We start from the raw sequence: 20991 nt of genomic DNA, 5'->3' as shown, positions 1-20991 counted from the left end.
TGGCTCCCAGGGGCCTGAGGAGATGGAGTTGAAGAAAGCAGGCCCTGAACCCTGGTGAGCCCTTGTGCTGAGGGAAGTCCACGCTCTGGCAAAGTCTCTACTTTGCAGGGGTTCCATGTCCCCTGAAGCTAGGAGTGTCAGAAGCATGATGATGTATGGATCCAGATCCTATTTCTGCATCAGGAGCTGGTTCTTTTGGGAAGGATACACCTCTCCGCATCTCAGTTTTCTCATTGGTAAAATGGTAATAGTCTCAGTTAATTGGAGAGTTGCTATAACGTAGGTAAGATAATTTATGTAGAGTGACTAATGCATCAAATAATAGGTATATGCCATAAATAGGAGCTCTTCCATGGTGTAAATAATAACCACAATGGCAAATCTCCAGCTCCACCAATTTCCTGCTGTGCAATGTTGAACGAATGCCTTGTTTATTCATCAGCTCCCTCACCTGTATAATAAGGATTGTGGTTCATCCATTTATTTAATAAATAATTATCGAGCAAACTCTTATGCGCCAGACACAACTAAATCTGTCCTTTCATGTTAGCTAAGAGATGCAGCACAGTTCCTGGCATATACTAAGTGGTCGATAAGGTCAGTTGTCTTGTACAAGCCCCAGCTGGAGGGTGGGAGATAGACGGGGGAGGGAGGGCTTGGAACAGAGAAAGGAAACTCAGGAGGGGCAGAGGAGGAAGGCTGGCTGCTTTGCATGCCCAGCGTCCTCCCTGCCCTTTTTACTACTTCTATTGACAGGGCTTCACGTAGTCTCCAGGGTGGGGGATGGTGCTGGGGTCTCTGAATAACTTGCCCCCTTTCTGCCCCTTGGTTTCATCAAACCACTGCTATAGACGACATCATATGTCCCTTGCCTGTAAAATAGAGACAGTGACCTCCTCATCCTCAGATGTTGGGGACACTGCAACGTGCATTAAAATGGCATCAGGCTGAGGACCCCTGCCCCCACAAAAATGTGTCCCTGAGGGTCTCCTCACTAAGCTGGTCTCCTGCCTCATGCTCCAGGCTCCTTTCCCAGGGATCACAGGCTGGACCCAATGCCTGGGGGCTCCTCAGCACTGAGACTTACCCCCCTCACCAGCTCCATTTTGACTTTGTTCAGCTCCCAGCCACACCAGAACAGATCCACACAGGGAGCTGTGTGTATGTGTGTGCACAAGCAACATGAGACCTGGCACGTAGGAGGTCTGCAATAAAAGCTGATTGAATGAATGCACAATGGATCCCCTCGGCCAGTAGGGCTCATTCATTCATTCAACAAACATTTATTGAACCAATAATCCATTTGGTGCCAGGCTCTGTGTCAAGGGCTGTGACATTCAGGTTAACAGTAGCCAAGCTCTCCCAAGACTGAATGACATTCACAGGTTTCCTGCTCCCAACACCCCCACTCACCCACAGGCCCACCTGGCTCTCAGAGCCCCAGCCCCCTCCCTCATTGCCTGAAACCAGAGCGCTGCTTACACCACATGTTTTGGTTTTTTTTTTTTCTTTCTTTCTTTCTTTTTCTAGGGCCACTCTCGTGGCATATGAAGGTTACCAGGCTACGTGTCTAATCGGAGCTGTAGCCACTGGCCTACACCACAGCCACAGCAATGCAGGATCAGAGTCACATCTGGGGCCAACACCACAGCTCATGGCAACGCCGGATCCTTAACCCACCGATCGAGGCCAGGGATCCAACCCGAAACCTCATGGTTCCTAGTCAGATTCGTTAACCACTGAGCCACGACGGGAACTCCTACACCACAGGTTTTGACTGTAGCAGATGTGCGAGTGCCAAGTCATTGACATTGGGGTTGAATCCTGGTGCCACAACCCATCCTTTGCCCCTAGGCAAATTTTTTAACCTCTCAGAGCCTCAGGTCCCTCATCTGGAAAGCAGGCGTAAGTGAAAGTGCTTAGCTCATATTCGCTGCGAGAAACAAGTGAGCTAAGGCGCATGCTTAGAGTAACATCCAGTGCATAGTAGGGTACTCAGTGAAAGCGAGATATGATTATGATTCTGCCCTGTGTTACGAGTGCCTGTCTTCTTCCACCACCTGCACAGCTCTGGTCAGCACAAGTCTGAGCACACAGGTGGTCCATGAAATAAGATCTCTTGGAAACAGGGAGATCTGAGAGGACATTCTGGGTAAGGAACCTAGAAACTGGCAAAGGCTGGGAGGTGGGGATGAGCAGGGAGGGATCGTACCTGGAGGAGCAAGGAGGTCGAGGAGTAGGTCTCAGGGATGGCGGCGTCTGCTCAAGGACAGGGAGCTCACTACTCAGTAACCATGTGTTCTGTGGCTCAATAGCTCTGTCACCCTTCTCTCCCTAGGGGGCTACGTTCTGCCTTTGAAGTCATAAGGATGTTGTGGAGATTCCACCCTACTGTCAGTGAGGCCCAGACTGGGTGTGGCCCAGTTATGAAGTCAAGTAATTTGAGGGGCCTTCCAGAATACATACCCACTTCACCATCTTCCAGGACCCCCTTGCATCTCTGCCCCATTGGGGGCAAGTAGCCAGCTGGTGGTCCAGGGAACAGGTCTGGCTAACTAATGGACATTAGTCGTGACCACAGGCCATCACATGGAGAGCCAGCGTCGGGGTGGGGAGGAGGCTCCCAGGAAGGGACAAGGCCTTACCTGGGGCTCCCTCTCAGATGTCCCGGGCTCGGGGCCTCAGTTTCTTCCTGGGGAAATGGGTATTACTCTGTAGGTTTCTTTCCCCTGACTACTGTAAAGATGAGAGACTGTAAGTCTAAAACCAATCTTGCCATAGGAGAGCACAAACAAGTGCTGGAGGTAGAAATGGAAGTCCTGCTTCAGAGCTAGGTGTGCTCCTACCTGGGGTTGGGGGGGCCACTCAGGACCGCCCCCCCCCTCACTGTCAGATAGGCCAGAACCCAGCTGGCCCTGGGGGTGCCTGGCATTCATTCTGCAAGCCCATCACTCATTAGTCCCACTGCCTGAGAGATTCCTGGGACTGACAAAGGAGCTCAGACCCCCGGTTCTCAGGCCTGGACCGAGAAGAGCCAGCCACAGCCCACCCCACTCCTGGATTTCTACCCTGAAGGCTGCACCCTAGCTAGATCTTTAGGGCTCTGACCTCAGCCCAGGCCTGAGAAAAGATCCCAACTCTGCAGAGCAGGCATCCCAGACCTGGCCCATCTTATCTGGAGAGCTCCCCAGCATCTGCTCCAGACTGGCCCACACAACCTCTGGTTCCCCCACTGCTGAGGCTGGACAGAAGTTCCCCTGGCCCTTTAGGCCAGGGGCAGTAGGTGCTGCCAGGCCCCCATGTGAGGAGCAGAGACCCCTCCTGCCAGGTGGGCTGTGAATCTGCCTTAATGAAAATGCGCAGCAGGGAGGGAGGCCCCTGAGGAGCCATGTCCTTACCTCCTTGCTCTGAGCGAGGGGCAGTGAATCAAGCTGCATCCATCTCCTGACCTCAAGCTGCTGTGGGGCAAGGTGAAGCAGTGACCCTGGGACAGCTCCCAGTTGATGGGAGTGGCTTCTCTGCCTGCTCCATGCAGGGCTCCCCACCTGGAAAACACTGGATCTAGGTTGGGGTTGCACTGACCATGATAACATGTCCAGTGCCTTGGCGTTTACCAACTGCTTTCGTATTCCCCAGAAATACGTATCTTGCCAGACCCAAGAGCCCCTGGTGAGGTCAGGGACGACTCTCAGCTCCATTTTATAGGTGAGGTAGATAGGCTCAGAGAGGCACATGGACTGGCTCAAGGTCATGGCTCTGCTGGAGAGCAGAGCCAGGTACGGCCCAGAAACCACACGCTCATGGTGGGCAGGGCGGCACAGGCTCTGTGACTTTAGGCCAGTTACTTAACACACTGAAGCTCTCAGTCTCCTCCAGTAAAAAATGGGGATAATGATAGTTCCCATTTTGTCAGGTTGTTGTGAAGATTAAATGAATTAATACTTAAAATGACCTCGGTGCTCTAGTGGCATACGGACCTGCCCAATAAATGCGAGCTGTGATTGTGATTATTATCGCAAGGATACCAGATGCGGTCCCTGCGTAGAGGCCAAGCCCCAGATGATGCCCTGGTACCTCTAGGCTCCCATCTTGTCTCTGTTGGTGTCCCAAGGTGGAGAAGCAGGGACAGAGTATGGCCACTGGATTCCTCTCCGGGACTGCCTGCTATAGAACCTGTCTGTGGCTCTGGTTCACAGCCCCATGGTGGCAGCTGCCTGCTTTCTCACATGGACCTCAGGTCTCCTCAGGGCCAAGCAGGGGCTGGCGGAGGCTCTGCTCTGAGTTTTTGATCCCTAGAGGTCAAGGCTGAGCACAGGAGCTGAAAGGATTCGGAATGTTCCAGGCTTTCCCAACAAACCTCTGCCCAGCCCAGCCTGGCCTCCAGGGTCCATGGAAGCCCAGCTTCCCAGCATGAAGGCCCACCCATGGAAGCAGCTGGCCCCTTCTCTACGTGCTGGGCAACCCCAAGATGGAAGTGGGTGGGACCGCCTATATCCCAGGAAATTTGCCTTTGGGAAGGAGAGGCAAAAGTCAGCCTCAGCGTAGAAGGCACTGGGTTGGGTGGGGCTGCTGCAAGTGATCCTGGGCCCAGCACGGGTGACCCAGGCCCTCAGTCTTGCAGTCTCCTCTGAATCACACCAACTGTTAGCCCTGGCCTTGGACCCTGCTCCTCCAGAGCCTGTCTCCTGCTGCTGAGTTCCCTCCAGGCCATGGAACAGGCCGGCAGCCAGACTCCGCCACCAAGATAGATGAGTCCCAGGTTAGATTTCCCAAAATCATTCACCCACTTCAGGACACTCCCTTCAGGGACCCTGCCATAGGAAGGGCGGGAGGGGGTTCTGGCCACGCCTCCGGGGACCTAGGAGATGAGGAGGCATCTCTGTGTCTAAGACGAGCTCGTGAAAGCTCTGGTGTCTGTGGGGCCGGACCCTTAGCATTTTAAAATTTTATTATGACTGAGTTTGTTTAAATATATATATATATATATATATACACATATATATATATATATATTTATAGCTCTATGTGCCCAGCGCCCCCCAGCCCCCACCCCGGCCCCTAGTTCTTCCCGGTGGCTTTCTGTCTGGTGGCTGTGTAGGGCAGCACCGTCTGAGTGCTCTTGTCTGACACCGTCTGGGTGCTGCTGTTCCTTGTGACCCTTCGGGTCTGCTCGGGGGCTGTGGTGGGGCCCGAGCGGTGGCCCGTCAGTGGAGAGCGCCTGGGCTTGTAGGGCGCCGGGGAGGGCTTGACGGGGCCCGCGTGGGCCTCCGCATGGGGAGGCTCTGGGGACAGGCCCACCTCCTCCTCTGCCGCCGCCGCCGCCTCCTCCTCGCCGTCCCCCTCCTCATCATCGCAGCACAGAGCATGGTAGAGCACTTTGTCGCTGAACCGCACCCTCTCCCGTGTGCCCGGGGTCCGCTGGGGCAGCTGGCCCTTCACCGGGCCGGCAGCGAAGGCCTCCTCGCTGGAGGAGTCTGGGGTCTCCACCCGGGGCCCGTTGGGGATGGGCATGCCGCCGTTCATGAGCCGGTAGTCAGTGCCAGCCCCCGGCCGCACCGACTCGGGGCCGTCCACGGAGTCCGACGGGGTGGACACGTCCAGGAAGGAGCAGAACTCCCAGCTGTCCGAGAGGATGTCGGCTGTCATAAAGTCCAGGTGGCCCAGGTCAAAGGGGCCGCCCGCACCCGCCTTGTCGCTGCTGGAGGTGCTGCTCACAGTGGCTGTGGTCCAGTCATCCGGCTCTAGTTCAAAGTCGAAGTCGGAGGTTAGCTTATCGATCTGGCTCACCACCTGGGGTGGGGGGAGTAGGAGAGAGAAGTGAGAGGAGCCATGTATCACCTGGGTGTGAGTGTGCCCTGTCCCACCCTGCTAGATCCCTTGGCTGATGACCCTACAGGACATGACTGGACATGAGGTCACAGGCTCTTGGCCCTTACCATCTGGCCCAGGGTGAACAGAGCTGATTCTGGCCATTCCCATTGTTTCAGTCCTTAGTGCCTGGGCGCGGGAAGGGGGGGGTGCCTTCTGGCCCTGCATCTCATCCATTCACATGCCCCTCCCCCAAAGCCAGGTGCCGTGCTGGGGGGCAGCCCTGGGGCTCAGAGCTTGATCTTCCTTTGATGGCCAGAGGATCATTTTAAAAAGGCTGAACTGCAGTGGGTTAGGAATCCAACTGCAGTGGCTTGGGTGGCTTTGGAGGTGTGGGTTTGATCCCCGGCCAGGGCAGCAGATTAAAAAAGGATCCGGTGTTGCTACAGCTGTGTCGTAGGTCATAGCTATGGCTTGGATTCAATCCCTGGCCCAGGAACTTCCATATGCCTTGGGTGTGGCCATAAAATAAGAAAGGCCGAGAGACTCCAGCAAGTCCACTCTGGCCGGATGAGCAGCCCACCACCTTGGAGAGGAAATGATATGTGGTCACTGCAAAGAAGACTCTGCTCTGGGATTGAATCCGAGCTGCAGCTGCAACCTATGCCAATGCCAGATCCTCTAACCCCTGTGCAGGGCTAGGGACTGAAATCGCACCTTCGCACGGAACCGTCTACTGCAGTGGGAACCTTAACCCACTGTGCCGCAGTGGGAACTCCCTGCCTGGGCTGTCTAAAGCATCCTGGACCAGCTCCTGCAGTGGGCCAGTGACTACCCCCCATAGGTCTCCACCACCCCACCTTCTTTCCCCAGCCTGCCCCTGGATGAGTGATCAATTCTGGCTTTTGCTGGGGAAGGAATAAAGCAAGCATTATTTGGTGAGCAATAAGAACACCATCCATCCCGGGTGCAGACCTGCTTGTTAAATGCACTCAGGGGCTGCAGAGGTCACTGCACCCGCCTGCCCACAGGAGGTGAAGCCCTGTGCCACGCAAGCAGCCCTGCCTCAGGATGACCCCTGGCCTGGGCTGCCATCAGCACAGTCGTCAGCGATTGAAGACAGTGAGGATGAGAGGGAGACCCAGGCAGAGACAGGTGGAGAGAGAGCAATCGGAGGGGAGAAGATTCAGGCCAAAGTCCAAACCAGCAAAACAACAACAAAAGCAAATCGGAGGGACCAAGAGACCCAGAGGCAAAGACACGGGCAGTGAGTCATCAGGCCAGCAGGCTCCCAGCCCTCTCCATGCTCTTGCCCTGGGGCCAGAGTGGTCAGTTACCTCATTAACTACTGACGTCCCTGATTCAACAAACCTTTACTGAAGAAGCCTGCTGTCCAAGGACGTTCTAGGTGTGGGGCAGGGAGTGAGGGAGGTGAGTGCACCACAGCGTAAGGGGAACACAAGGGCAAAATGATGGGTCATGAGGGGTCTGGTGTGGGGCGTCTACTGCGCCAGGAGTCGAGGGCTCTGATGCAGGTGATCTGGCCAGTTATTTTCTCTCTCTAGGTCTCAGTTTCTCAATCTGTAAATGGGGAGTTGGGTGACTAGTTTATCTCCAAGGTTCCTTCCATCGCTGAGATTCTAGGGCTCTGTGATTAAAGGAGTGACTTGAGAGGCTGTTTGGGGGTGTCAATGCCTAGGGAGCCCCACTTCCCATAGCCCCAGACCACTTGGCTGAGGCCTATGGAAGAGCCGGAGGAGTCAAGACACCTGGGTTCCTGGTTCAGCTTAGACAGCAAATACTCTGTGTGTCTTTGAGTAACTCACAAAACCTCTCTGGGCTTCGACTTCATTTACCACCAATTGGGTAGGATAATCTCAGCCCTGCCAACCTCCCCAGAGCTTCATGGGGAACAGGGAGAAGGCAGTGAAAGGGCTCCATGGGGGCACTGGTCAGAAAAGTGGCATCACCTGCCATCTCTGAGCACCCACTACGTGTCAGGCTTTCTACCCAAGAGATCATCATCCGTGTTTGTAGGTGGCGGCCCAAGGCACCAGTCACGGCGGACCCGAGATTCTTGTCCCCACCGGCCCTGCCACACTGCACACGGCCAAGGTGCTGCCATGATTTCTGGGCCTGGACAGGGAATGGGGATGGAGCTCCACCCTCAGTCTGGCCCCCTCTTTATGTCCCCCTCAGCTACAGAAGGACTCCCCAACTTCAAAGAAGTTCACATCCCCCTGAAACCTTCACTTAACCCAAGCTCCAAGAGAATGCTGGTGGGGCCTGGCCTAGAGTAGGGGCTCTCAAACTGGGGTGCACAGAAGCCCACTCCCCAGAATTTCCCCAGGAATTCAGTAGGTCCTGATAGGGGTTGAGAGGTGCACAGCTAACAAGCTTCCAGGTGCTGCTGCTGCTGCAGCGACAGACATTGAGAACCACTGGCCTAAGGGGCTGGGAATTTAAGCTGGTGAAGAAATAAATACCCCAGGACATCGCCACCCTTGGGAGAGGCCCTGAACTTCTGGGACAGATGCACCCCCTAATTAGACTCCCCTGATCAAGCAAAGCTGCTGAGAGCTTTCGGCTGTCTGAGGGGAGAGGAGGGCGGGAGGAATCTGCAGTTAAATGGGTGAGTTCAGGGTTGGTTGAAGCCAGGCCAGGCCCTGAAGGTGGGCGTCTAGTCCCCTGTGACGTGGATGCAGGGTCCACAGAGCAGGAGCACTAGAGCCTTCAGGACTGGACACTCCCCCACCCCAGAAGCCCTTGCCGGCCACCTGCTCAGGAGGCCCCTCTCTGGTCCCATCCTGGGCATGTGGAAGGAAGGAAGAGAGGGAGGTCTGAGCTCAAGTCCCAGGTCTGGCCCATTCTGGCTAAGAGCATTGAGAGGCATATTATTTCCCTCTCCAGGCCTTGCTTCCTCGCCTGTAAAGGCACCTCTACTCACTAAGCGATGGGGAGTCAACAGAGAGGAAGGCTCTTTAAACTGCAGAGTCAGCACAGCCAAGCACTTAAGAACCTGGGCTCTGCAGCCAGACCTGGAGTCCAACTGTGGCCCCACCACTTACAGGCTGTGTGACTATAGCCAAGTTACTCAACTTCTCTGGGCCTAAGTTTCTTCATCAAAGGAGAATTCTAGTAGTACTGACTTGATAGAGCTATGGTAAGGCTTTAATGATTTGATGCACAGAAAGCACATAGAACAATACAGACTACCAATATCTGCTGTGCACCCATGGGTGCTAACCCACGGCCAGGCCCCGGGCACAAGGCCTAAGAGCTGATGGAAGTCAGTTCTTCACCAAAGGAATGATACTGTGATGGGGACATTTCCAGGGCCTGTGGCAAAATAATGGGACATAATGGACCTTTCAAACCCTAGCACAGGGGTGGCACCTATGTTCCCTAAAGTAGGGCTGTCTCCAGACAGAACAGAAGAGATTCTTTTTTTTTTTTTTTGTCTTTTTTGTTGTTGTAGTTTTTGTTGCTATTTCTTGGTCCGCTCCCGCGGCATATGGAGGTTCCCAGGCTAGGGGTCGAATCGGAGCTGTAGCCACCAGCCTACGCCAGAGCCACAGCAACGTGGGATCCGAGCCGCGTCTGCAACCTACACCACAGCTCACAGCAACGCCGGATCGTTAACCCACTGAGCAAGGGCAGGGACCAAACCCGCAACCTCATGGTTCCTAGTCGGATTTGTTAACCACTGCGCCACGACGGGAACTCCAGAACAGAAGAGATTCTAAAAGTCAAAGAGCTGAGGTTCAAAGGCAAATCTGGCTCAGTCCACTGGGTGGGCCAGGTCATACCCACTTGATAAACAATAAGAGTGAGAATCAGAAAGGGGAGCGATGTGCCCTGGGACCCAGACTGTATGCAGGGCCCGGGTTAGTCCACAAACCCTGCTGCCCATGCCTGGGGCCTCGTTTCATGGGGCCAGTGAGGAGGGCAGGTGTGGGGCAGGCCCCAGGCTACCTGCCTCTCTGCTTTGGCTGTCTTGAAATCTATGATTTCCCTCTGCGATTTAATAATCATTTTGCCTACATGTAATTTGGGACTGTCTTGGAATGCAGGGAAATAATTATATACACAGAAGGAAAGAGAGGGGGAGAGAGAGAATGGAGAGAGAAATGGAACCACTGAAATCACAGAACCTTAGAACCTTGAAGCCAGGGGTACTGGGGATGCCATGGAGACCACCCTTCTCTATGCTTGCTGATATGAAACGGGGACCCAGAGGCTGGAAGGAGCTGAGCTGAGACCAGAAGTTGGGAGTTAAGAAGAATCCCCTGCCCTACAGGGGACATAAACAAACACTAGAGAGGAAGGGCAGAGCTAAGGGCTGCCACAAAGCCCTCTGAGGGTCCCAGGCCCCGTCCCAAGGGCATCCTCCGCCTGCCTTCCCTCGCACTGCACCATCCAGGCTCCTCACAGACAGCAGCTTCCTGTCAGCTCCTGCTGAAAGGGGAGTCCAGAGAACTTCCTAACCAGCCAGCATGACCTTGTCACCCCTCTGCTTCCAGCATGTCCCTGCTCCCCAAACTCCTAAGCCTCACCAAACACAGCCCCACTTCAAACCTGGTCGCAGGTCCTGTTCTCCCCAGCAGGCAGCCTCCACCCTGCCAGGCCTGCCTTCTCATCAGTCCTATGCGCCCCCCTACTCCAGCCCCTTTCCTACTCACTCTACCTCACTTCCATAAGGAAGTCTTCCCCGACCCCCAGGTGCAGACAGGCTCCCCATGAAAGGCTCTCAAAGCCCTCTGCCCACACCGCTCCCTACTTTCCAATATTTACCACTGCTACCATTCCGCGTGCAGATATTATGACATGGTTGATGTCTGCCTCCCCACTAGACAGGAAGCCCCAGGAGGGACAGGGCTGGGTCTGTCTTGCCCACCACTGCATCCCCAGGCTGGCCCAGGGAGTGGCCCACTCTTTACAAATACAGCTTTCAAATGAGTGGATGCGTTGAGACAGAGGGCTTCATAAAACCACCATGGGGCTTCTTTTTCAAGACAGAATGCCATGATCCCAGGACACCCCAATATTGCCTGCCATCGCCCACCCTCTAGTCCTGGGTGAGACTCCTCTCCAAGGAAAGCACGTCTGTGTTCCCTAAAGCCCTAGGACTGAGGACCCAGGAGTCCCAGAACTTGTCTACCCCTCCCCCTTCCCCTCAGTCTCCCCCTCCCCCTTCACCTCTTCACCCCTTCACCTCCCCCTCAACTCCCTTGACAAGCTGCTACCTCCTTCCCTCCCTCGCGGCTCCCAGGGCAGCTGGTTACATAACTGGGAATTCTGCATTATTTATGACCACTGATTATTGTTTAATTCTTGATTATGTTATTTATTGTCTTCCTGGGGGGCTTGTGGAATTGGGGAACGGGTGGGGTGGGGAGCCAGTTGACCATGATTCGCGATTCTCATCCTGCAATTTGGCCTAATTGGCTGAGGAGCTTCGTGAATCTGTCCAGAGGAGGAGAACGCAAAGGGAAAAAGGAGGCAAGGAAGGCGAGAAAAAAAAAATAATAAGAAAAATTCCGCACAATTCTTGCTGAGCTGCGGGTGATGGAGCTGACCCACTTTGGCACAGCTCCGTGGTCCCCAGCCTCTCTGCTCCAGCTGCTTCCTGGCTGGGCCACATTTATCTCATGCCCGCATGGCCCTTGGCTTTCCTTACCACCGAATATGCAGCTCCTTGCCGAGGGGACCACACAATTGCCACCAGGCCTGCTCCCTGTGAAAACTGGGTCAGGGAGATCCTCCATCCCCACCTCTGGCCATGGAAGGTTTGTACCCATCCCTCCATCCCCCTGAGGGGTTCGAGCCAAGGAGGGCAACTATGTCCTTAAGTTGTGTCCTCCCAAGAGTCAGTGATGATAGGTACAAACTGGCAATCAACACAAGAAACATTTTCGAGCCCCTATGCCAAGTGACATCTTGGCAAGGGGGGAACCAAGGAGGAGGAGGCCAAGTGCCTGCTCAAGGTAAGCTCAACACCTGGGAGGCCAAAGGCAAAGCCCTTATCCTTGGCCTTGGGGCTTCTGCTTGGGAGGGAACGGGGAGAGCAGAGGAGAGGCAGATTCCCACCCAGAAACACAAGCAGGAGATTCCTGGAGAGCGCGTGGGACTCTCACTGAGGACAAAATCCAAATTCCATACCTGGCCTTCAAGGCTCTCTGCAATCTGATTCCCTGTTCCCTCTTTGACCTTCCTTCCTGCTTTTCTCCCAGTTTACCCCACTCCAGCTGCACTGGCTTCCTTGCGGATCCTGAGTGCAAGGAGCACATTTCTTCCCCAGGATTTTTTTTTTTTTTTTGTCTTTTTAGGGCCACATTGATGGCATATGGAGGTTCCCAGGCTAGGGGTCAAATCAGAGCTGTAGCCGCCGGCCTACACCACAGCCACAGCAACGCAGGATCCAAGCTGCGTCTGCAACCTATACCACAGCTCACTGCAATGCCAGATCCTTAGCCCACTGAGCGAGATCAGGGATCAAACCCGCATCCTCTTGGATGCCAGTCGGGTTCGTTAACCACTGAGCCATGATGGGAACCCCCTCCCAGGATCTTTGCACAGGCTGTTCCCACTGCCTGGAAGGCTCACCCCCTAGATAACCTCCTTACTTCCTGTGGTTCTCTGTTCAAAAGCCATCTTACTGGAAACCCCCTTCCTACTGTCACCACTGCCACTCTCTACCCCTTTTCCCAGCCAAGAGAATGGGACTGCCTGCCGACTGCAGTAGATACTAAAGGGTGCCAGCCAGGAGGCCAGGGCCCTGGCTTTGACCTCTCTGATCATGGTTAAGCAGCTGATGCGACTCCAAAAGCTTAAAGCCATACACAGAGTGAGGAGCAGGCCAGTGTCAGAAGATTTCATTAGCAATACCCGCAGAGGGAGTCTTGTGCCCACCACTGTGCTAAGTACTTTGTATACAGTATCACACTTAATTCCCACAACCACCCTGGGGCTGGGGGGTGCGGTGGGGGAGCGTAAAATTCACTACTCTCATTTACAGATGGGAGATCAGAAGCACCGAAAAAGTGGAGTAACTTCCCAAGTTCACACAGCTAGGTAGGGGGCAGAGCTTGGATTTGAAGCCAAGACCTCTGGCTGCAGAGCCCATGCTCCTAGCCCCTAGGCTGTGCTGTCTCTAAATTAAGATCCACCAACTACTGAGGACCTCAGAGAGCCTGCTGGGATTGGTCTGGCATCCTGGAGTATTGGAGTACCTAGGACAGATGAGGGCTAATACATGACTGACCGTCACATCCCTCTGCAGCACAATTTTAGCTTCCAAAGCATTTTGACATTCCTTATCCATGGGACAGCACTTGCTCCCTACCGCCAGGGAGGCCAATGACAGAGCCACAGCAGGGGTTTGGGAAGGTTGGGGAGGTGCGAGAGCAGGAACCCCAAATCCTCTAGGGGTGTGAGTAGGTGTTGGCCCCCTCACCACATGCCAAACCCTGATAAATCCTCGGATCACACTGAGGTGTGAAGGATCATCATCCCCATTTCAGAGATGGGTGGGCAGACTGAGGCGCAGGGGAGGCAGTGCTTTAGAGACTCCCACCTTTCTATGAACTTCAGGGGGTGCTCCGGAGGGAGTGGAGGGTCTGCCATGATCTGCGGTGTCTGGGGTGTAGGGGGGAAGGGAGCAGCAGACAGAGAAGACTGTGGGGGGGCCAGAGCTGAACCCTTCTCTCTGCTGGCCCTGCTCCTTCACCAAGCATCCTGGGCTACTCCCCAGCAGCCTCGCATGTGAATCTCGTCTTCACATTTAAGTGCTCTGTCCCCCTGAGATGAGCAGGGAGTGGGGTGTGATGAGGGAACAAGTGCCTGCCACCCACTTGACCTGGGACCTACCCACACCCTCAAGGGAGAATGTCACACCAAGCTACGGAGAAGGAGAGCCTGACGGACTCAACTTTACTGTCCCCCTTGGTGGACCAAGAGCCAAGATCACAGGTACCAGGGGGATGGAAACACTTTACTCCAAACTAGGGCCTGGTACCCCCGGCTCAGTAACCCCATTCTGGTCAAGTTCCATCTCCTCCTTTGCCCGGGCCTCCCCGAGCCTCCTCTGTCTTCCCCCAAATCATTCTGCCCAACACTCCATGTCCAGACCCTGACTGGGGGCTGGGGGAGCTCTGAGGCCTGTCCCCCCTCCCAGCTGGGTGCCATTGGCAGCAGGCAGGTGGTGGCATACGGGTAGACTCTGGTTGCCATAGCAACCTGCCAAAGTCTTGGGTGGAGGCACATGGCCTACAGGGTGTCGGGGGAGGGGATTCATCTCTCTTTGTCCTGGCTCAGGCCTCTAGGCTGCAAAGCCTGGGAATCTGAAGCTCTGCTGTTGGAGACTTGGGTGTGGGTGAAAGCACTGGGAAGGCACATCTAAAAGATCTGCAAATGAATCTGAGTGCTTCTGAGCTCCCTGCTTCACCCCTAAAGTGTACCCCTTAGAGTATCACAATATGATCATGAGGCATCAGCTCTAGAATACAAAGAGGTCACCCATTAGCCCACTTGCTGAAGCCCCAGAATCGGCATCAGGAACCTGAGTTCTAGGCTTAGTTCTGCCACTGGTAGGCTGCGTGACCTTGGACAAGCCCTTAGCCCTCTCTGGGCCTCAGTTTCTTCAACAGCAAACAGACACGGCTGGTCTGGATGACATGTGACATGCCTTCGAGTTCTGGATGGCTACGTGGGGTGGGGGCCGGGGGGAGGGCAGATGAAAGGCAGGTGCTGGAAGATGCTCAGTTGCGGGTAGGCTCTGGGCTTACCAAACCTGGCTCTCAGGCTCAGAGTCAATTCTGGCCCTTTCTGGGGCAAAGCGCCTGTGCCTCTGCCCAAGACTGACACTCTGGACAGTTTCCATGGCTGCAATGGAACTGGTCAAAGGGAGATGTAGTCCTTTGGATCAATGAGGTTGCGGAGGAGGGGCTGCTCGGGGCATTTGGTCTTTGATGTCCAAATCAGATTCCCTAAGGATGTTCAGCCCAGACCACAGCCAGCCTAGCCCATAGGAAGACACACCACCACTTCTTTCTACCTGCAGTGCTAGCCATTCCCAGTTCCTGAGAAAGGACTTTCTAGTACACTCCATGAGGCTGACTTTGGGCAGAGGGGCTGCCCTTCCCAATCTCTGCTCCTGTCCCAGCATCTCCACAAGCCCCTCTACTCTGAACGCGACTCCCTCCAAACACTCCCTGTTCCTTGGCTCTCAGGCCAGGCTGGATTGCCACTTTGCCAGTCAGGAGTTGGTCTACCATCACCCCCTCTCCGTGACCCTCTTAGAGCCCCCCTCCTCCCCACAAGGCTGCCTGGGGAGAGCTCAAGCCCATAACTCCAGTTCAATCACTCTCCCTGCCATCTCTGCTGGGGCACCCTGGTTACAAGGAGTTGACATTTGCCTAAAGCCCACCTGGCTGGCATAGTGGCACCCAGCGGGCAAATTCAGGCCAGCGGCTCAGAACGCTGGTCATGCATTTTGGGCTCAAACATAGCCCAGGGGGCAGGGCTGAGGACATGTGTACCTCATTACCCTGGCAATGTGGGAAGCAGTAATTAAACCAGGCTCTGCTTAGAAAGAGACACACATCTCAAGATCTCTCGATGACGTTTCAGCCTTGGCATAAAACATTCAGAACTGTAGGATGGGGGTGCATCCCTTCAGAGGTGATTCCTGCCCTTGGCAATGCACACAGGAACTCTGATGCCCACCAGCAGCTCCCTAGACCCACTCCTACCTCAGGGCAGAAAAGGCATAGCTGGCTTTAATTTTTCCAGGATCAGGGTTCTAAGTGTGTGATCTCTGGGGAATGCTCTGAGCTGGGCCTTGAGCATGGGGACTGCCCTGGTAAGAGCCAACCACACTCTCCCAGGGCCCCTTGTAAGCCAATCAGAGTCTAGGAGGCAGATGATGGGGTCAAAGGTCAGAAGAATGCCTTCCACTAAGAGGCTTTGGTGGGATTCAGTCCTCAGCGGCCACCTTGGCACTTCTGAGCCACGGGCACACAACATGCCACCAAAGTGGTTTCTGGGTCACCGAGGACCCCCCAGCCCTGGGGCACAGTGAGATCTCCAGCAAAGCCAATTTGGGGAAAGGAGAACAAGGAGAAGGAAGTACCAGCAGAGTAGCACAGGTGCACAGCTTTGCAGGCACACACACACTTAAACACATATGTGTGAGTAGGTTTTTATGCCAGGCTCAGGAGAGCTGGTCTAGGGTCCGCCGGGCCCCTCACTCACCTCCCTTAGTTCCTTGGCCACCTCCTTGAGCTCCCGCAGTATGCCCTCGAGCTGCCCGATGACCATCTTCATGCGCTGTCGAATCCGCTCCCGCTCACCACCACTGCTGGGGTCGTCACTGGGCTGCCCGAGGTCCGGGGTGCCCCGAATGTTCATCCTTTACCAGGTGGCCGCAGGCCTGCCCATACTCCCCCCAGCCGGGCACACGCTGCTGCCTCCACAGAGCCCCCCTCAGCCGGGCAGAGCTCCACATCTTAACGGCCCCCCAGCCCACCCTGGCCCTGGGTGGCCCTCACCCAGCCCCTGCCCCCTGCCACCCCGCCTCCTCTACCTCTGGGTGGGGAATGAGACCCAGAGGGAGACAGAATCTGATAGAGGGGGTCAAGGTGAGGACACAGGAGGGCAGGGGGAGGAGCCTTGGGTCTCAGCAGTGGCCTCCAGGACTTGAAGTGCCTGTGGGTATGCTAAGCTGGACAGAGAGGCAGGGGGATGACTCTGCAGGGACTAAGGGTAAGAGATGCCCTTGGGATGGGGGGAAGGCAGCAGTTATCCCTTCACAACTCCTAGGCAACTGCAAAGGCAGAGGTCTTGAGATGCAACTGACACCTGCAGAGGGATGGTAGCTGGGGTCTTCCAGATGTGAAGGGGGTCCAGATGTGGGTGGCTCTGGGAAGGGAGCTGGAGTGGAGGAGGGCAGCCCCCTGCAGAGAGAGTGAGGCTGGCGTCAGCCCTCCTAGGCTGCAGCATCAGCGGGCAGGCAATGCCGCTGCTTCCCTCCTCACCCCAGGTTGCACCCTTCCTCGCTGGGAATTTGTTTTTTGTTTTTTTTCTTTGTAGGGAGGGGTGATGGAGGCAGATGTTCTGTAGCACAGCCCCTCCTCTATAGGGAAAAGAGGGAGCCCTTGCTTTAATAGCAGAAGTCCTCAGCCTGTGATGGGGCACCCTGCCCTGGCTACACTCAATGCCATCCCCCTCGCCCTCCCCGCCACCCCAAAGCCAGGCCCGGCCTCGCTGGTTCATAGGAGGGAGGGCCTCTCCAGTCATTTGTCCTCCCTCCTAGTGCCCCCGGGGGTGCCCTCATTCCCATCTGGACCTTCCCTTCCCCAGCCCTACCTTCCGTCAGAACCCCCACTCCGCTCCTGGACTCACCGAGGGTAGGGGCACCGGCCTTCCTTCCGAGCAGTGTGTGTGTGGGGGGGCCAAGTCCCAAGGCGAGGTTGGGGGGCCCCCAAGGCTTCCTAGGGCGGGCTTCTCTCTCTGGACCCTTCAGCCCCTGGCCTCAGGGAGGTCCTCAGAGCCGCCACCAGAGACATCTGGGCGGTGGGAGGGGGCGGGGCCTCCACGCTCCAAGGAAGGGGGCAGGAAAAATCTCCCCCAACCCCCGCCGAGTTCCAGGTGGGGAACGAGCGAGGGTCTGGCGGGCCCGGGGTTCCGAGGCCACAGGTGACCCGGGCACAGGGCCACTGAAGCGACGCCGGGCGGGTCCCAGCGCGAGAGCCAAAGTCGGAAGGATGGGAAGGCGCCGGGATACCCTCAGTGCCCGCCCGGCATTCCCCGGACTCAGCGCCGTCCGGGATTCGCTCTGTCCAGTCCAGATCAGCTGGCACCGGGTTCCGTCGGGGTCTGCCCTGCCCTGCCGGCAGTAAGCTGGCACCCGTGGGCGCCCGGGACGCGCTCAGCCCGGACCCAGAATGACCGCGCTCCGGCACCTGCGGCGTCCGGAGCGGCCGCGAGGGTCCGCTCAGCCCAGCCCCGCGGTCCTCCGGGGGCGACAACGCTCCCTCCGTTCAGTCCACGATCGGAAAGGTCCGGAATCGCCAGGTCCTGGGGGGGGGGGGGAGGGGCGGTGCTGGCCGCCGGGACCAGGTCCCCGTGGGGCCGAGAGCGCGAGAGGCAGGGGGCCTGGCCGGGCTGGGTTCGGCGGCCCGGGCGCGGACGGGAGCGGCGCCCGGCAGAGGAGAGGAGGCGAGAAGAGCGAGAGGAGGAGGAGGCGAGGCGAGGAGAGGCGAGAGGAGGGGGCGCGCGAAGGGCCCGGCTGGCCGGGGCACACGGGGCTCGCAGCCTCTGCCGCGCTCCGCCTCCTCCCGCCTGCTAGCTTTCGGCTCGCCGCCTGGCCAGCGCCCGGGTCGTGCCGGTGGGGCCACCGGGCGCCGGGTCGGGCTGGGCCTCTCTCGGCCGCCTAGCCCCGCCCTGCCCCGCCGGGCTCCGCGGCCCTGGGCCGGCTACCCGAGCGCTGAGCTGCCCGCGCCCGGCCGCCCCCGCCCCGCCGCCCCGCCGCCCCGCCGCCCCGCCGCCCCCCGCCACCCCCCGCCGGACTGGCCGCCCGGGCGGGCGCTGGTTCCCTCAAAGGCCGCCCGGCTCGCTCGGCTCCGCTCGCCTCGGCGCTGTCAGGGAAGGGGCTGGCCCGGCGCGCCGGGAGGGAGCTTTTAAAGCGACACACACGCCTCCCAGCGCCGAGCGCTGAGCGCGCCAGCCAGGGGGTCTCGCCACCCCGGGGACGTGGAAACGTCCAGCACTTGCCGGGCTGGGGGCCGGTTTGCCCGGGCGCACCCCTGCTGACCTCGGGGCGCAGAGGGGCAACAGCATAGGGGCTTACTCAGCTCTTTCCCACCTCTCCATAAGCCCCCGACTCACCCTGCCTCCACTGCGGTGCGCCCTGGGCCTCCCTTTTGGCTAAATTTCCAGTATCCAGACCTTCCCCCTTTCCCGGCCGTAACTCACACCACTTCCAGATATTGCCTTAAGTCAGATTAATTCAGACAACCTTTACTGAGCACCTACTGTGTGCCAGGCGCTGGGCTAGATTGGGCTGGGAATTGGAGGTTCCACAGATGACAGGGATGCGTTAGACACAGGTCATTTCACCCATTTACTCAACATTTATTCAGCACCTTCTGTGTACCAGACCTCATGCTAGACTCTGGGGTCACAGGAAGGAAAAGCAGCATTTCAGGAAGCTCACAGGGTGTGGGGACACTCCTGAGTGAACTCAGAGATGGTAAATCCAGGACCAAGGCAAGTTCGGGGCCGGGGTGGGGGTGGGGGGCAAATGGGAGCAACCCAGGCCAGGGGCTGGCAGCCTCTCCTTGAGGCAACCCCTGAGCTGAGTCTCAAAGGAAAAGTAGGAGTTACTCAGGTGACTGTCAGTGTGGGGGAGGTGGGGGTGAGCATTCCAGGCTGGGAGAGAGTGAGAATTGAGGCTCAGAGCAGAGGTGAGGGGAGAGGGGGTTTGAACCAACTGTGGCCTTTTAAAAATACCATTTTGACAGCTCTGTGGAAAGTGGGTTAGAAGATGTCCAGACCCTGAGAGACCCAGAGGCCATGGTCAGAAGCTTGGGTTTTATCCTGAGGAAGAGGAAGCTATGGTATTGGGGAGGACCCTGGTCTCGCTCTGCTCTCAGGAGACCCCTCTGGGGCATTGTGTATGGTGATCTGGGGGCTAGGGCACTGGGAGGAGACCAGCTAGGAAGCTGTTACAAGAAGCTGAGAGAGGAGGGGCATGCGTGGCAGTAGGGATGGAGAAGAGGAGATGATTTAGGAGATCATTTAGGAGAACATGGGAGACTTGGAGATTTGTTGGACTTGGAGAGGGAGTGGATGTCCGGGATGTCTCTGCATATAGCTTGGGAGACTAGGTAGATAGTTGTGCCACACACTGAGTTAGAAGAACAGGTCTGAGATGAAGATGAGGAGTCTAATTTGGGACAGGTGGTGAGATCCTGAAGCCAGTAAGACAGTAGAGTATATGATCTATGCCTGGGCTTGAGAGGGTTTTTTTTTTTTTTTTTTTTTTTTGAATCATCACTAGGGGGATGAAATTAATCAGAAAGACTGTGTAGTACAGTTCAGGGGCATTACGTGCATTCACGTTGTTATACAACCATCACCACCATCCATCTCCAGAACTCTCTTCATCTTGCAAAACTGAAATTCTGTACCCATTAAACAATAACTCTCCATCCCCCTCTCCCTAGCCCCTGGCAACTAGTGCCATCCTACTTTTTGTCTCTATGAGTTTACTTTAGCTCCCTCATGTAAGTGGAACCATACTGTCCTACCAATCAATTTCCTGAAAACTGTGATGCCAAGGGATAGCCAAAATCAAAAGTGCACTGAGCCTGAGAAAATAAAATGGGTTTCTTATCTTAGGTCCGTGGAATCCTCTGCTACATCCAGGATGGGAGAGGTATATTTGAACTTAGGTGTGTTAGGAGGCAGTGAACTCACTTTGAAAGGCTGGAATAGGACTACTTAATATCTAATTGATCCTGGATCTCATTAATAGAAGTGTCGTGTTTGGAAAATGGGAGGTGACATGTCTTCTGTCATCTGTGTGGATCAAACTATGTCTAGGACCCCAGTTCACTGGTATCTTCACAGGAGGGCAGCCAGGATGGAGGAGGTGGGAGGGGGCGCAGTGGAGGACTGGTGTGTATGTCCTGTGAAGAAGAGTTAGGCTGGTCCAGGAAGGCTGGAGAAGAGGGATATCAGGAGAAGGGGTCTCTGATTAGAAATCTTCAAAGCGCAGCCACAGGGAGAGGTGCCGAGGCTCATCTTCTTTAGCATTTGGAGACTGACCTGTCCGCTCTGCTCCCCCAGCCTCCCTGGCCACCTGCCCAGATATCCCATCCTTTGTGTCTCTGCTTAGATCCACCCCCCACCTCCAGAGAGCCTTCCCTAGTTCTCCAATCAATAGGGAAAAACAGAAGTACTCTTTTGGCCCTTAACCAAATGTTTCTCAGGGTGTTCATTTAATGTGCTAGCTGTGTGACCTTGGGTAAGTCACTTAACCTCTCTGAACAGGAATAAGGAGCCCATAAACATTTTAATTTTTTTCCTGTCTTGGCTGTCTTGCCAAAAAGGAAGGAAAAAAAAAAAGGTTATTTTCTACAGTCTCTTTGACTCAGAAAAATAGAGATGATAATAGTA

At 56.0% G+C, this 20991-nt stretch overlaps 1 protein-coding gene across 2 annotated transcripts; it reads right to left on the bottom strand.

Moving 5' to 3' along the window:
• Nucleotides 1-4930: 4930 nt before the first annotated feature.
• INSYN1 (inhibitory synaptic factor 1) lies at nucleotides 4931-18267 on the bottom strand. Of its 2 annotated transcripts, none has more exons than XM_047796581.1 (3): nucleotides 17212-18267; nucleotides 16063-16185; nucleotides 4931-5790 (listed from the first exon to the last, which is right to left on the bottom strand). In XM_047796581.1, the coding sequence occupies exons 2-3, from the start codon at nucleotides 16132-16134 to the stop codon at nucleotides 5059-5061; spliced, it is 804 nt and encodes a 267-aa protein (XP_047652537.1). In that variant the 5' UTR covers nucleotides 16135-16185; nucleotides 17212-18267; the 3' UTR covers nucleotides 4931-5058. The 2 variants fall into 2 exon arrangements, with proteins under 2 accessions (XP_047652537.1, XP_047652536.1); XM_047796580.1 differs by having other exon boundaries at nucleotides 16063-16763; nucleotides 17212-18266.
• Between the last annotated feature and the right edge of the window lie 2724 nt (nucleotides 18268-20991).

The sequence above is a fragment of the Phacochoerus africanus genome, chromosome 9 (assembly GCF_016906955.1).
Source record: "Phacochoerus africanus isolate WHEZ1 chromosome 9, ROS_Pafr_v1, whole genome shotgun sequence".
In the NCBI taxonomy this organism is placed as follows: domain Eukaryota; kingdom Metazoa; phylum Chordata; class Mammalia; order Artiodactyla; family Suidae; genus Phacochoerus; species Phacochoerus africanus.
The sequence above is the reverse complement of the archived record's forward strand: the minus strand, read 5'-3'. Positions and strand labels throughout refer to the sequence as shown.

Bases quoted from the DNA above. Each gene is read 5' to 3' on its own strand.
- INSYN1 (XM_047796580.1), bottom strand. From the start codon at position 16,218: ATGAACATTCGGGGCACCCCGGACCTCGGGCAGCCCAGTGACGACCCC. The intron at 5,791-16,062 runs GTGAGTGAGGGG...CCCCCACCCCAG, and splicing joins TGGCCAAGGAACTAAGGGAG to GTGGTGAGCCAGATCGATAA.